Below are 13,082 nucleotides of genomic sequence, written 5' to 3'. Positions count from 1 at the left end.
GCCTTTTGCCTTTTTCTCACTTGTTGGTCACATTGATAAACAACGTGATACTTCTTTCTGCATCTCTAACGATGATGCCTTTTAGCGTTAAGGATTTTATGCCAGTTTTTATATATGTGCATATTTTATATATAAATATATATGAAATACACGTGAAATTTTTCATGTACTTTTTGCAAGCTTATGATTTTATTTCTTGATGGTCTTGGCATATTTCCTTCAAGACCCACTTACTCGTAAGGTTAATCACTAAAACATATAATCCTTTCCTTTATTATAAAACAGACAGGGACCAAAGCCAAAATACTTGTTAATGAAAGTGGAGTGTGTTTTGGAGGGAGGGGGATTTTGCTACAGTTCCTGCTTGAGTCTTGTATTTCTTTGCCGACATTTCCAATCTCTGTCTTCCTGTTTCTCATGATAATGGCTTTATATCCCTTTAAGAAATTAAATGTGAGCTATAGGTAAAATAAATGATAGTTAATATTTTTATAAATAGAGTCTTGTGTTTATGGAATTTATTATAACTTTGTTACAGATTGTATTCTCATGCGTCTTATGAACATGTAATGATTTGTGTTTTGTGGGTTTTATTACATGGTAGAGACATTAAAATACTGCAGCAAATATCTGTTTTTAAAGTTACTTTTCATGCAGTTCATAGATGTGCCAGAAGATTATTTTTGCATCTTAATTATAAATCTAATTTATATTAGATTTTTAACATTTTAATGTTAAAGTTTTGCTGTTATTGTAGTTCCAGAAGTCTACTGTTGGGATTTAGTATTTGTGAACTAGAACCAGTAAGTAGAACTTTATGCTGAAGGTTAAAATTAGGGAAACTTTTGTACTGGCTATATTTTCTGACCTTTTTAAAAAATATTGATGTGTTTTAGATCTGGGCTACAGATGCCGAATTACTATTCTGTGTGTATTGCTAATATTAACCATTAAAATGGTTTTTGACAGTTTGACATTTGAAGGCATTTCCTGTGGAATGATGCTAACATGTATTTAACCATGCAGATCCTCAGTTTGTGGTCTGCCAGCTAAAGGTGAAGATCTATTCCTCCAATTCAGGACCCACACGACGGGAAGACAAGTTCATGTACTTTGAGTTCCCTCAGCCTTTGCCTGTGTGTGGTGACATCAAAGTAGAGTTCTTCCACAAGCAGAACAAGATGCTAAAAAAGGTTTGCCCTTTACTTTTATTGGGAAGAATATCCAAAATCATACTTTGAAGAGTAACCTCAGATCTTTTGCTTAAAATATTTGGTTAGGCAGAAATCATTCTGTAAGGAGAGATTACAGGATAATATTTTGTGACTGACCATTCATTGAATTAATTATAATTGGTTTTCTGTTAGATCTACACATGGTTTGCTTACTATAGCACTGATGAGCCATTATATTGGTAAAAAAAAAAAAATCTTACTAGAGGAAAAGTCCTTATGTCATTGTAATTTGAAATGAATTTTCTTTAAGTTGGGTTATGCAGAGAAATTTTATAAAAATATTAAAGATTGCATGCCCCATTAAATCAGTTACCATCTTTTTAGACAGGATGATCAATTACCAAGAAAAAGTTAGCAAGGGGCCAGGGGCCATGGGTTTATAAAAAAAAAATTCTCTATATGTATAAATAAGATCTGTTCCATGGTCTTGTGTAATGACACAAACCACTTTCCCCCCATTTTGGTTTATTTTTTGTGACACTATGTCATTTTATATTTGGCTTTCTCAAATTTATTGACTATTTCGAATTTTAGTTAGAGTGATAAGTATACAAAAGAAGTAATAACGAATGAAAAAGTGTGATATTAAGTATACAGATTCAGAAAGTTAGTGGGGTTTGCTTCTTACTGAGCCATAGTTAGGGAATTCAAGAGCTCATTCTTAAAACCGTCTTGGTTTAAGATGTGAAGTGTGAACATTTGAGATGAGTGCGCGTAAGGTGCAACATTTTGGGGTATAATGAAAAAAGATTCTAGCTTTGTATGTTGTTACTGCCTCATTAAACATACCACATAGTGTATTGCCATTCTTTAGACATTCTCAGTAATAGGACCGATTTAGCTAAAAAAAAAAAAAAAAAAAGGAAGTTTCATTTATTATTAAAACTTTAAACTCTACCTTGATTTATCTAAAGAAATACAATTTCCTATACCCAGAAGCCATATAGCTGGGAAATGACAAAATGTTAAACTGTTTTTTTTTTTTTCTTCACTAGAAACCCATTTCCTACCTATTCTGTATAAGTGAAAGTTAAATATATCTTGATAACTTTGGGAAATAATTTTTCTGTAGTCCAGGAAGCATTAGCAGGTGCTTAAAATTATTTTTTCCCTTCTGCTCATTGTAAGACTGGCACACACAAAATTTTATTTATTTATTTATTTTAATTATTTATTTAAAGTGGGCTTCATGCCCAAAATGGGGCTTGAACTCATGACCCTGAGATCAAGAGTCACAAGCTCTACCAAATGTGACAGCCAGGTGCCCCTAAAATTTTATATTTTACTTTTAAAAATAGGCACCTGCATCACTCTGTCCCTATACCTTTAGGAATGTGTAACTCCTTATTTTCATTTGTCTGTATGTTACTTTAATACATACAAATTTGAAGATTAGATTAATATTTGTAGTATATCTGGGATTACTTTACATATATTTATTTGCATTTTATGTGATTTTGCTTACCTATTATAAATGTTGCTGTGGTTTAAACAAAAATAGATTTAATATAATCATTACCTATACAGAATCCGCATTTTTTAAGATTTAAATATTACTAGCTTATGTTTTTCTGACTCTAAGTTAAATATATATACTGTTATTAACTCAGTGACTTTGCTAAAATAATTGAAATTAACAAAAATTTTTTTTTGAAGACTTAGCATATGAAGGATGCCTGGGTGCCTCAGAAGGTTAAAGCCTCTGCCTTCGGCTCAGGATCCTGGGATCAAGTCCCACATCAGGCTCTCTGCTCAGCAGGGTTCCTGCTCTTCCCCCTCCACCCCAGCCTACCTCTCTGCCTACTTATGATCTCTGTCGAATAAATAAATAAAATATTTTAAAAAAAGAGACTTAGATATGAGATTGCTAGGTACTGTTAAAAGATAAAAAGAATGTTAGACGAAAGATACTTGAAGGTCTTACATCTTCGTGGGAAAATAGCAAAACTATTAGAATAATAGTTCTAATAGGTAAATTAGAATAAAAGATTTGATGGCAATTCAAGGCACCAGATAAGATGTCATAAAGCTGTATATCATTAACTGTCACATGGGCCATGTCAGCCAAATTCCAGTCATGAAGAGAGAGAGAGAACATTTTCTGTGTTGGTCATGAAAGGGCTGACGTGATGAACTTCTGATATGTTTTGATTAACAGGACCTTGTATTATTTTTAAGAAGTAATTTTTTAAAAATAGGCATTTTATAACCTAAAAAAGTCAGAATGGCTTGTCTTCCTTCCCTCATATTCTGAGGTTTTTCAGGCATACACATTGTAGTGTAAGAAACTGGAGCCACTTAGTGTTTGCATTGCTTCTGAAGTAGAAATGTATCTGCCTTGCTTCTTTGGGAAGTTGTACGGACATTTCAAGAACTTTTGTTAAAGTAAATTTTCTAATGGATAACTTTTTTTTTTTTTTTTTTTTAAGATTTCATGTATTTATTTGGGAGAGAAAGAAGGATTTGGGGCGGGAGTTGTAGAGGGAGAGCCAAACCCCACTGATCAGGGAGCCTGATGCAGGACTTGAGCCCAGGACCCTGGGATCATGACCTGAGCCGAAGGCAGACACTTAACTGACTGAACCACGCAGGTGCCCCTGTAATGGATAACTTGTTGAAATAGACCATAAAACCCGTTTCTGATTATTTAATACACACATACATACAAACTCAAACATTTTTTAAGGCTAACATTAGACAAGAAAGGAAATACTTTACCTAAGGTTTTAAAACAAAAGTAAGTTATCTTAGAACCTGTGGAATTACATTTTTGTCTAAAATTTGAAAAAAGAATAAACATAAGTGAATTAGAGCAATAGATAACCAGTAGATTGCCAAATATTAGTCTGTACGTTTGTTTTTATTCAGACTACCAAATGACGTGTCACCTATTGACTTCTTGGGATGAGTATTAAATATAGGTGATATATTTTCTTTAAAAAAATTTAAATGTCTTTTTTTTTTTTTTTAAAGGACAAAATGTTTCACTTTTGGGTAAACACATTCTTCATACCAGGACCAGAGGAAACCTCAGAAAAAGTAGAAAATGGAAGTCTCTGTGATCAAGAAATTGATAGTATTTGCAGTATAGAACGTGCAGATAATGACAAGGAATATCTAGTACTCACTCTAACAAAAAATGATCTCGACAAAGCAAACAAAGACAAGGCCAACCGATACTTTTCTCCAAATTTTAAGGTAAGTTAAAAACATTTCGAGGAATCAGTGGGTGACTCTGCGTGTGTGTGTCTGTGTTAAGTATATAGCTGGTAAAGGATTTGTGTGACTGAGGTTTAAATCAAATTAAGTATTAATTAGAAGCAATATTTAGGTATCAGTAATGTGAGTTTCTAACATAGATGCACACAGAATTTTAAAAAGCTACCACCCCGGCCCTTCTTCGTTGTTGTTTGGTGAAATCTGGGGCAGGGGTTGGGAAGGGGAATTCAGTTTATGGGACATGAAATAGGAATGAGGGAAGAAAGAAGTTAAAGGGAATTCAGTCATTTGGGAATGATTCGTATGGAATGTTCTTAACTGTTCCTACTTTTGTCCCCTTCCAGTTTATTCTCAACTCCTCAGAGTGATCTTGAAATAGATAGATTGTTATAATTGATATGGTGTTATCACTCCTGTTTATACTTTTTAAAGACCTTGTGGTTTTTTGATATGACCTACAAGGACCTACATAATTCAGCCCAGGCTTACCTCCCACATGAGCTCTAGCCACATTCTGCTCCTGCTCCAGGATTCACCCAACCTCGTCTCTCTTCAGTTCTTCCAAATGCTAAGCTCCTTCTGCCTCCAGTCTCTTCAGTTCTTTTTCTCTCCCTGTAGACCTCCCCACCTTCCATCTTTCCCCTGCTGTTCCCACATTTGGCTACCCTTCCGTGTGGTAGCCTTTGCTTCAGTCTTTTTGGTCTGAAAGGCCTCCAGTCAAGCTCTTGTGTTACTCCCTTTATAAAGTTCTATTTCCTCATATTGTGGAATTATTTGGGTCATTACTTATATCTATATGTGATATGTGTGCATATTTTTAGTCCTGTGTGTTGATAAGAATTTTCCAGGTTAAAAAATCTGATTTGTCAATATTTCCAAATGGTAGTTTGCCTTTTTTTCCTTCCCCTTTCCTGTTTCTCCTTCTACCTGATTTTCCTCCTTCCTTTCACCATACCCTTCTTTCTCTTTCAAAAAAATTTTCTTACTTATTTTGCCTCATTCCATTTTTATAATATGCAGCAAGCCTACCCATAGTTGATAAGTATAAGAATATTGTGAGCATTCCTAAAAATAAATTGGAGGCTATATATTTTAAGTGAAAATAAATCCAATATTAAGTGCCTTTAGAAATCTTAGACTTCTTTTAAGTGATTAGAAGGGTCTTTGAGAATTCACAGGTTTCCATCCACTAAGTCTGCGTTTTCCTTAATTATTAGCTTTTATGGTGTGACTTACTCTGGTTTTATTGTTTTAATATTAAATATTTTTTAATATTATAAGAATATATATTTGTGATTACAAATTAAAACTCTTTCAGTTATCAGTAAACAGATATAATGCTGTAAGTGTTTATGAACAAATGAGCAGAGGTGGCATAAAGCACGATCTTGGTGTGTTTTTTAGCCCAATAGTTAAGAGAAGACCTCTCTAGCAGGTCACCTTTTATCAGAGGCCCACATGGAATGAGTGAGCAGTACAAATATCTGGGATGGGAGGGAAGGGCAGATACAACAGCGCTGAGACAGAATGATTCTCCCATGTTTGAGGAGCAGTAGACAAGCAGCCATTTTGACTAAAGCACATCGGTCCGACTGTGAAGACATTGGTGTGTTTCCAGCACAGGAAGGATGTCATCTGAATTTTGTCTTTAAAATGTAGAATGGAGAGGAGGCAAGGACAGAGCTGGGAGATGAAGTGAGAAGCTGCCACCGTGGTTTAATGTAGCTGAGAGGTGGTGACTGCAGGGACTAGCGTGGTGGCAGTGGGCACACTGAGAAGCTGTCAGGAGCTAGAGATGGCATCGTGTGGGTGGACCCAAAAGGGTTTGCTGATGGAGCGGATGTTGGATGTAAGAGGAGGAGAAGTGAGGATGACTTTTAGGTAGTGGGTGTGGGGTAGGTTGTAGATAGAGCAGAAAGAGCAAGGGTCTTCCTGGCGGATCTGGTGGAAGCCTCAGATCCACTGCCTTCTGGGCCTCTGCTTCCTCTCCGGGGAGACAGAAATCCCTGCCTCGCTGAGTTGTTGGACGGCTCTCCAGCACTGCTGTGATGGCCCTTTGTCCACTGTCAGATCACTGTCTGATGTTCTTAACCTTCAGGGCTGACGGGATCCCAAACATCGCTGCTAGTCAGTGTTTTTATAATGTAGTACTTGTTTAGTGTTATTTGTATCAGAAAATACACTGAGGCTCAGAGTGGTAGTAAGTGCAACATTCTTTTGGATCTCAGCTATTTGTACATTGAAGTTTATTGAAAAATACACTTTTTAAATGACCAACGAACTTCAGTCTCAGTGCTTTTTTTTTCAGTAGAATTATTTAGTTAATGCTTACAGCTTATGCTTATTAAAGATACTAACATCCCAGTGTATCTTTTTAGTGTATAACAAGAAAACATTGGAAATCTGAAGCAGACGGTCATTTAAAAGATAGCTGCCTTTTCAAGATCCTGTTTGTCATTGCATTTTTAAAAAACAAATCTGTTAAAATATGTATCTCTACTAAGTCATTTAAGATTAGTCAGATTTATGGATTTTCCACTTAAACTCTGTCTTTTTTCTCTAGGTGAAGCTGTACTTCACGAAAACAGTAGAGGAGCCATCAAATCCCGAGGCTAGCAGTTCAACTTCTGTAACACCAGATGTTAGTGACAATGAACCTGATCATTATAGATATTCTGACACCACTGACTCTGATCCAGAGAATGAACCTTTTGATGAAGATCAGCATACACAAATTACAAAAGTCTGAATTTTTTTTTTAATCAGGAGGGATAAAACACCATGAAAACAAACTTGAATAAACTGAAATTGGACCTTTTTTTTTAATGGCAATAGGACATTGTGTCAGATTACCAGTTATAGGAACAATTCTCTTTTCCTGACCAATCTTGTTTTACCCTATACATCCACAGGGTTTTGACACTTGTTGTCCAGTTGAAAAAAGGTTGTGTAGCTGTGTCATGTATATACCTTTTTGTGTCAAAAGGACATTTAAAATTCAATTAGGATAAATAAAGATGGCACTTTCCCATTTTATTCCAGTTTTATAAAAAGTGGAGACAGACTGATGTGTATACGTAGGAATTTCTCATTTTGTGTTCTGTTACCAACTGAAGTGGCTCAAGAGTTTTGTGATAACACAGGTTCACATCCTACCCCTTTGCACTTGTGGCAACAGATAAGTTTGCAGTTGGCTAAGAGGAGTTTCTCCAGGGTTTTGCTACATTCTAATGCATGTATTCGGGTTAGGGGAATGGAGGGAGTGCTCAGAAAGGGATATCTGTTAGCTGGACTCTGGACCATATACCATCTCCAGCTACTTCACGCACCTTTCTTTAGCATGCTACAGTTATTAATCTGGACGTTTGAGGAACTGGCCGCTGTCACTGCTTGTTGTTTTGTGCATTTTATTTTTTTTTTAAAGCATATTGGTGCTAGAAAAGGCAGCTAGAGAGAGTGACTCTGTATTGGGGTACAGGAATGAACCTTCCACAACTTGTTAAGAATCCACAAATGAAGGGATATAAAAATAATGTGGTCATAGATAAGAAACACAGCAACAATGACTTAACCATATAAATGTGGAGGCTATCAACAAAGAATGGGCTTGAAACATTATAAAAATCGACAATGATCTATTAAAATACATTTTCTGAATTGTAACGACTGCTCCATCTCCTGTGTAATCAAGGCCAGTGCGAAAAGTCAGATGCTATTAGTCCCTACATCAGTCAACCACGTACACTTACTTTATTAGTTTTCAATCATATACCTGCTGTGGATGCTTCATGTGCTGCCTGCAAGCTTCTTTTTTCTCATTGAATATAAAATATTTTGTAATGCTGCACAGGAAATTTCAATTTGAGATTCTACAGTAAGCGTTTTTTTCTTTAAAGATTTATGATGCACTTATTCAATCCAATAGCTGTCAGCCGTTCCGCCCTTTTGACCTTACACATTCTATTACAATGAGTTTTGCAGTTTTGCACATTTTTTAAATGTCATTAACTGTTAGGGAATTTTACTTGAATACTGAATACATATAATGTTTATATTTAAAAGAACATTATTTGTGTTAAAAAAGGAAATTAGAGTTGCAGTAAATTGTCAACACTGCACAAATAATAAGGCATTTACTTTTTCAGTAGAAATTGTCCCACATAACGCTTTTATCGATTTTTTATTGAAAGAATAGTTCTTGTTTTTTTTTTTTTTGTTTGTTTGTTTGTTTGTTTTTAAATGTGCAGTGTTGAATCATTTCTTCATAGTGCTAGACTTAGGACTAGGGCTTCAATTTCACTTCTTAAATATCATATATTTGATATGCCCAGACTGCATATGATTCTAAGCAGAGTACAACTACTATTGTAAAGCTAATGTGAAGATACTATTTAAAAAGAAGTTTTTTTCCCCAGAAATTTGGTGTCTTTCAAATTGTACCTTAACCTTGAAACATTTAAATATCCAGCCAATTTATTTCTTAATGGTGTAAAATCTCATTTTCAATAACTTATTGGTGCTGAAATTGTTCACTAGCTGTGGTCTGACCTAGTTAATTTACAAATACAGATTGCATAGGACCTACTAGAGCAGCATTTATAGAGTTTGATGGTTAAATAGATAAGGCAGAACTTCATCTAAAATATTCTTAGTAAATAATGTTGACATGTTTTCCATACCTCATCAGTTTCATTCAACAAATAAAATTTTTACATTTTTAACAAAGCTCTTAGGATTTACACATTTGTATTTAAACATTGATATATAGAGAGAATTGACTGACTGCTCAAGTTAAATTGGTGAAGTTAGAAGACAGCTATTCCTAAGATCTCAGCATTGAAATTTATATGCCACCTTATCTTTCATAAAAGCTGAAAATTGACTAAAATGAAAATCCACTCTTCATGTTTTGATGATAGTTATTAATACTGTTATTTGTTACAGTTTTGGGCACAGTATATTAAAACATAACTTGTGTTGTTCCAATATGTAACATGGAGGGCCAGGTCATCAATAATGACATTATAATGGGCTTTTGCACTGTTATTATTTTTCCTTTGGAATGTGAAGGTCTGAATGAGGGTTTTGATTTTGAATGTTTCAATGTTTTTGAGAAGCCTTGCTTACATTTTATGGTGTAGTCATTGGAAATGGAAAAATGGCATTATATATATATATTATATATATATAAATATATATTATACATACTACTCTCCTTTATTTCAGTTACCATCCCCATAGAATTTGACAAGAATTGCTATGACTGAAAGGTTTTTGAGTCCTAATTAAAACTTTATTTATGACAGTATTCATGATTAGCCTGAAATGCATTCTGTAGGTAATCTCTTTGAGTTTCTGGAATGTTTTCTTACTTAGACTTTTTGGATGTGCAGCCGCTTACATGTCTGAAGTTACTTGAAGGCATCACTTTTAAGAAAGCTTATACAGTTGGGCCCTGTGCCATCCCAAGTCCTCCGTAGCTCCTCGCAAACTTTTTTTTTTTTTTTTTTGGTCATAATTATTACAGGGCAGTTGGATACCTAGCATCCCCGTTCTTTGCTGTGGCACAGGTTATAAACTTAAGTGGAGTTTACCGGCAGCATCAAATGTTTCAGCTTTAAAAAATAAAAAGTAGGGTACAAGTTCCATGTTTAGTTCTAGAAAATGTGTGCAATATGTTCATAACGATGGCCGTGGTCGCCACAAAGTGCCTCGTGTACCTTTACATACTGTTCATGTGTCATGCATGCAGACGGAAGGGGTGGGGCTGTGCACGGAAGTGGGGGCTCTAACCGCGGTGTCTGGCAGAGCTGCCTTCCACCCTGCCAGCTCAGCAGTTCAGTCTGTTTTCCTAGAGCATATATATACTCAACATTTCAGTCTGTTAAACAGCCTTACTGCGATTCAGCCTCTTCAGATACTCTCGTGCTGTGCAGCCGTGGTTCTGTGTGTAAATGCTATGCACTGAGGATACACAAACACATAATGACGTGTGCAGGATAACGCCTCATACCAATCAGATGTCCGTTTGTTACTGTGTTTGTTAACAACCCTTTATCTCTTAGTGTTATAAACTCCACTTAAAACTGATTAAAGTCTCATTCTTGTCACTGTGTGGGTGTTTTATTAAATGAGAGTACTGGTCGTTTGAATTGTTTAAATCATTTGAATTGAGGTTTAAAATAAAAGGCAGCCAGATGTGGTTCTCTGTAACACCACCATCCACTCCCCCGCCCCGTGTTCTTCAAAGCCTGCGGTTATAAAAACATGGGCCTTTGTCAGCTTGAGGGTAGAGTGTCCCAACTACTCATGTTTAATAAGAGACGTGCCTTTTTTTAGGGCCGCAGTCAACACTTAGTAAGTTGTTTCAGGCACATGAAATAACATTCTAGTCCTGAAAAAGTTTAATAAGAGTCTTGAAAATTTGTCTTTTTTCCCCCACTTAGCCAGATGTCTGAAGGAAAATCTCCCCGCATGGATTTGATACTTCGGATTTAAACATGGTGACTTTTCCATCCTTTGTGTAATGCCATCAACATACAGGAAGCCTCATCTACTCATCGTGACTTGTGCCATTTGAATATTGATAGTCCTGAGTAGTCTGAAAGACTCCGTGTGCTTGAATTAATCTTGTGATTTCTAATCTTAGTCAAAGTTTAAAGACTAAGGCGTATCCTCCTTTCGGCAGAGCACAGTAAGATCTAGTAGGTGACGGTGCAGCTTGTAGGGATGTTGGGAGAAGTAAAGCAGACCGTGTATGGAACAGTGAGACTTAATGTCCTTTCAGGTTTACATTTTGTTGTGTGGCTTTTAAAAAACAGTAAGTGTGAATAATGTATAATCCTCTAAAAAAGTATGCAAAGTGTGTGGTTGTGTATGCACTTCTATTTGGTATTGTGAGGGTTACCATCCTGGAGTTTTAAGTACTGGGTTTCATAAGAGGATCTTGGCAATGTCTGAGACATAGGAGCATTGTTCTTGCGTGTTGTCCACACTGTCTCTTGCGTTCGTGGGATTCAGTGAATGCCACCACCATTTCTACTGAGAAGTAAAAACCACCGGTGTTCAACCTGCAGGCTCCCAGAGGCAGATGAAACATCAAGCCCTTAAATCTCCGGAATTTGTTGCTGATGTCCAACTCCTTTTGTTCTTTAATTCCTGCCAGATAACAAGCCACGCATCTTGATGACTGAAGTCTAGGTTTTGATGGGCCGTGCTGTTAACTAGCACAGAGAGAAAAGTTTCTGAATGGAGACAGATAGCATCCGTCCAAACTGGTATAAGGACGGTATTTTAAAACTTTCAAAGGTGAAATGTTAGAGACCGGTTTTTCCGTAAAATTGTAGAGCCATAGGAAACCTAACGACTAAGTTGCTTATCCGTTTTTTGTTTCGTTTTTTGGTTTTGGTTTTGGAGCAAATCTATTCTCTTGTAACCATGATCTTGCTCTTTTCTCCATCCTTCAAGGAGCTTCCTTCTTACAAGCGTATTAGAATGTTGCTATCCACTCTTGGCAAATTCCTATTGGCTGGTGACTTTAAAAACAGATAATGTGAAAACAGGAGAGGACGAATAATTTCATTGGTGGTAATACCCTTTGGTTCTCCAGTTAGCTCTTTTGAGAATCCTTTCCCATAACAACAATAATAAAATACTCATAATTCGACCATGTGGAGACATGGCCATTGTGGATACTTTCTGTGACTCTGCAATCATTTTTTTCTGCATATTCATGTATATTCTTTAAGAAGTGAAGTTTGTACTATGCATACTCCTAGCCTTTAAGTTTAGCATATGCGACACGTATTTGTAGAGCGTTGAGTCACATCAGACGATGATCAGTGACTTTAGTGCTTTAGGTGCAGATCGTGTGCAGAGCCCTGTCCAAGACCCTGGGTTCCTCATGATGTGTAGATCCTGTTAGCATCAGGGTGATAAGTGTCTGAGTAAGATAGTTAACGTTTATTTAGCATAGACAAGCTGAATATTGTAGATCTGTCTCCTCAAAAACCATTTTAAACGTGCATTTTGGGGTTGCGTGTTAGGTGGTTAAACAGAACCTGTGAGACACCACGCAATAGTTCATTTCACTATTGCCTTTCCACATCCTGGGAGGTTGGAGGAGAAGGATGAGCTTTTCAGTTTTTATAGTTCCCAAACAGGTGTTCAACTTGGTCTGAATTGATTTGACACCTGCCCAAAAGGGAAAGCTACTGCTTATTTATCAGTCAATTGTCTTGAAATCTGTGCTTGTGTGACTGCCAGCATCTCAAAGAGACAGTATTTCATGCGTGGTTCACCTTCAGCTCTGGAATTTACCATGTTTAGTATAATGGGCTTCTAACAAAACATCCAGCTCTTCTTTGGTAGTTATTTGAGGATTTTGGTGAAAAAAATTCGGCGGCAGGGCAACACATAACTTAGAAATGTATTGATTGACATTTAAGGAATATTTTTACATGAATGAGTAAAGTCGGCTGCCATCTTTGAGCATTACCAGGTTATAAAATAAAGCTGCGTATTTTTAAAGTGTTTAACAAGGATTTATATTTTTTTTTCATTCTTTTAATTAAAAATAATTTATGTCTCTTGTTGCTTGTGGTTTCTCATCTGTTCTTGAAAGAGTCA

General features: G+C 36.1%; 1 protein-coding gene across 1 annotated transcript in view; it reads left to right on the top strand.

Annotated features, from left to right (window-relative positions):
- PTEN (phosphatase and tensin homolog) overlaps nucleotides 1-10,564 on the top strand; it is a 60,538-nt gene extending 49,974 nt beyond the window's left edge. Inside the window, exons 6-8 of the mRNA XM_044239495.1 lie at nucleotides 1,027-1,193; nucleotides 4,209-4,433; nucleotides 7,018-10,564. Coding sequence (XP_044095430.1) covers nucleotides 1,027-1,193; nucleotides 4,209-4,433; nucleotides 7,018-7,203 — 578 coding nt within the window. The 3' untranslated portion in view covers nucleotides 7,204-10,564. The remainder of the gene's footprint in view (nucleotides 1-1,026; nucleotides 1,194-4,208; nucleotides 4,434-7,017) is intronic.
- The last annotated feature ends 2,518 nt before the right edge of the window (nucleotides 10,565-13,082 follow it).

The sequence above is a fragment of the Neovison vison genome, chromosome 2 (genome assembly GCF_020171115.1).
Source record: "Neovison vison isolate M4711 chromosome 2, ASM_NN_V1, whole genome shotgun sequence".
NCBI classification, from domain to species: Eukaryota; Metazoa; Chordata; class Mammalia; order Carnivora; family Mustelidae; genus Neogale; species Neogale vison.
Note: the sequence above shows the minus strand (reverse complement) of the source record. Positions and strands in the feature narration are given on the sequence as shown.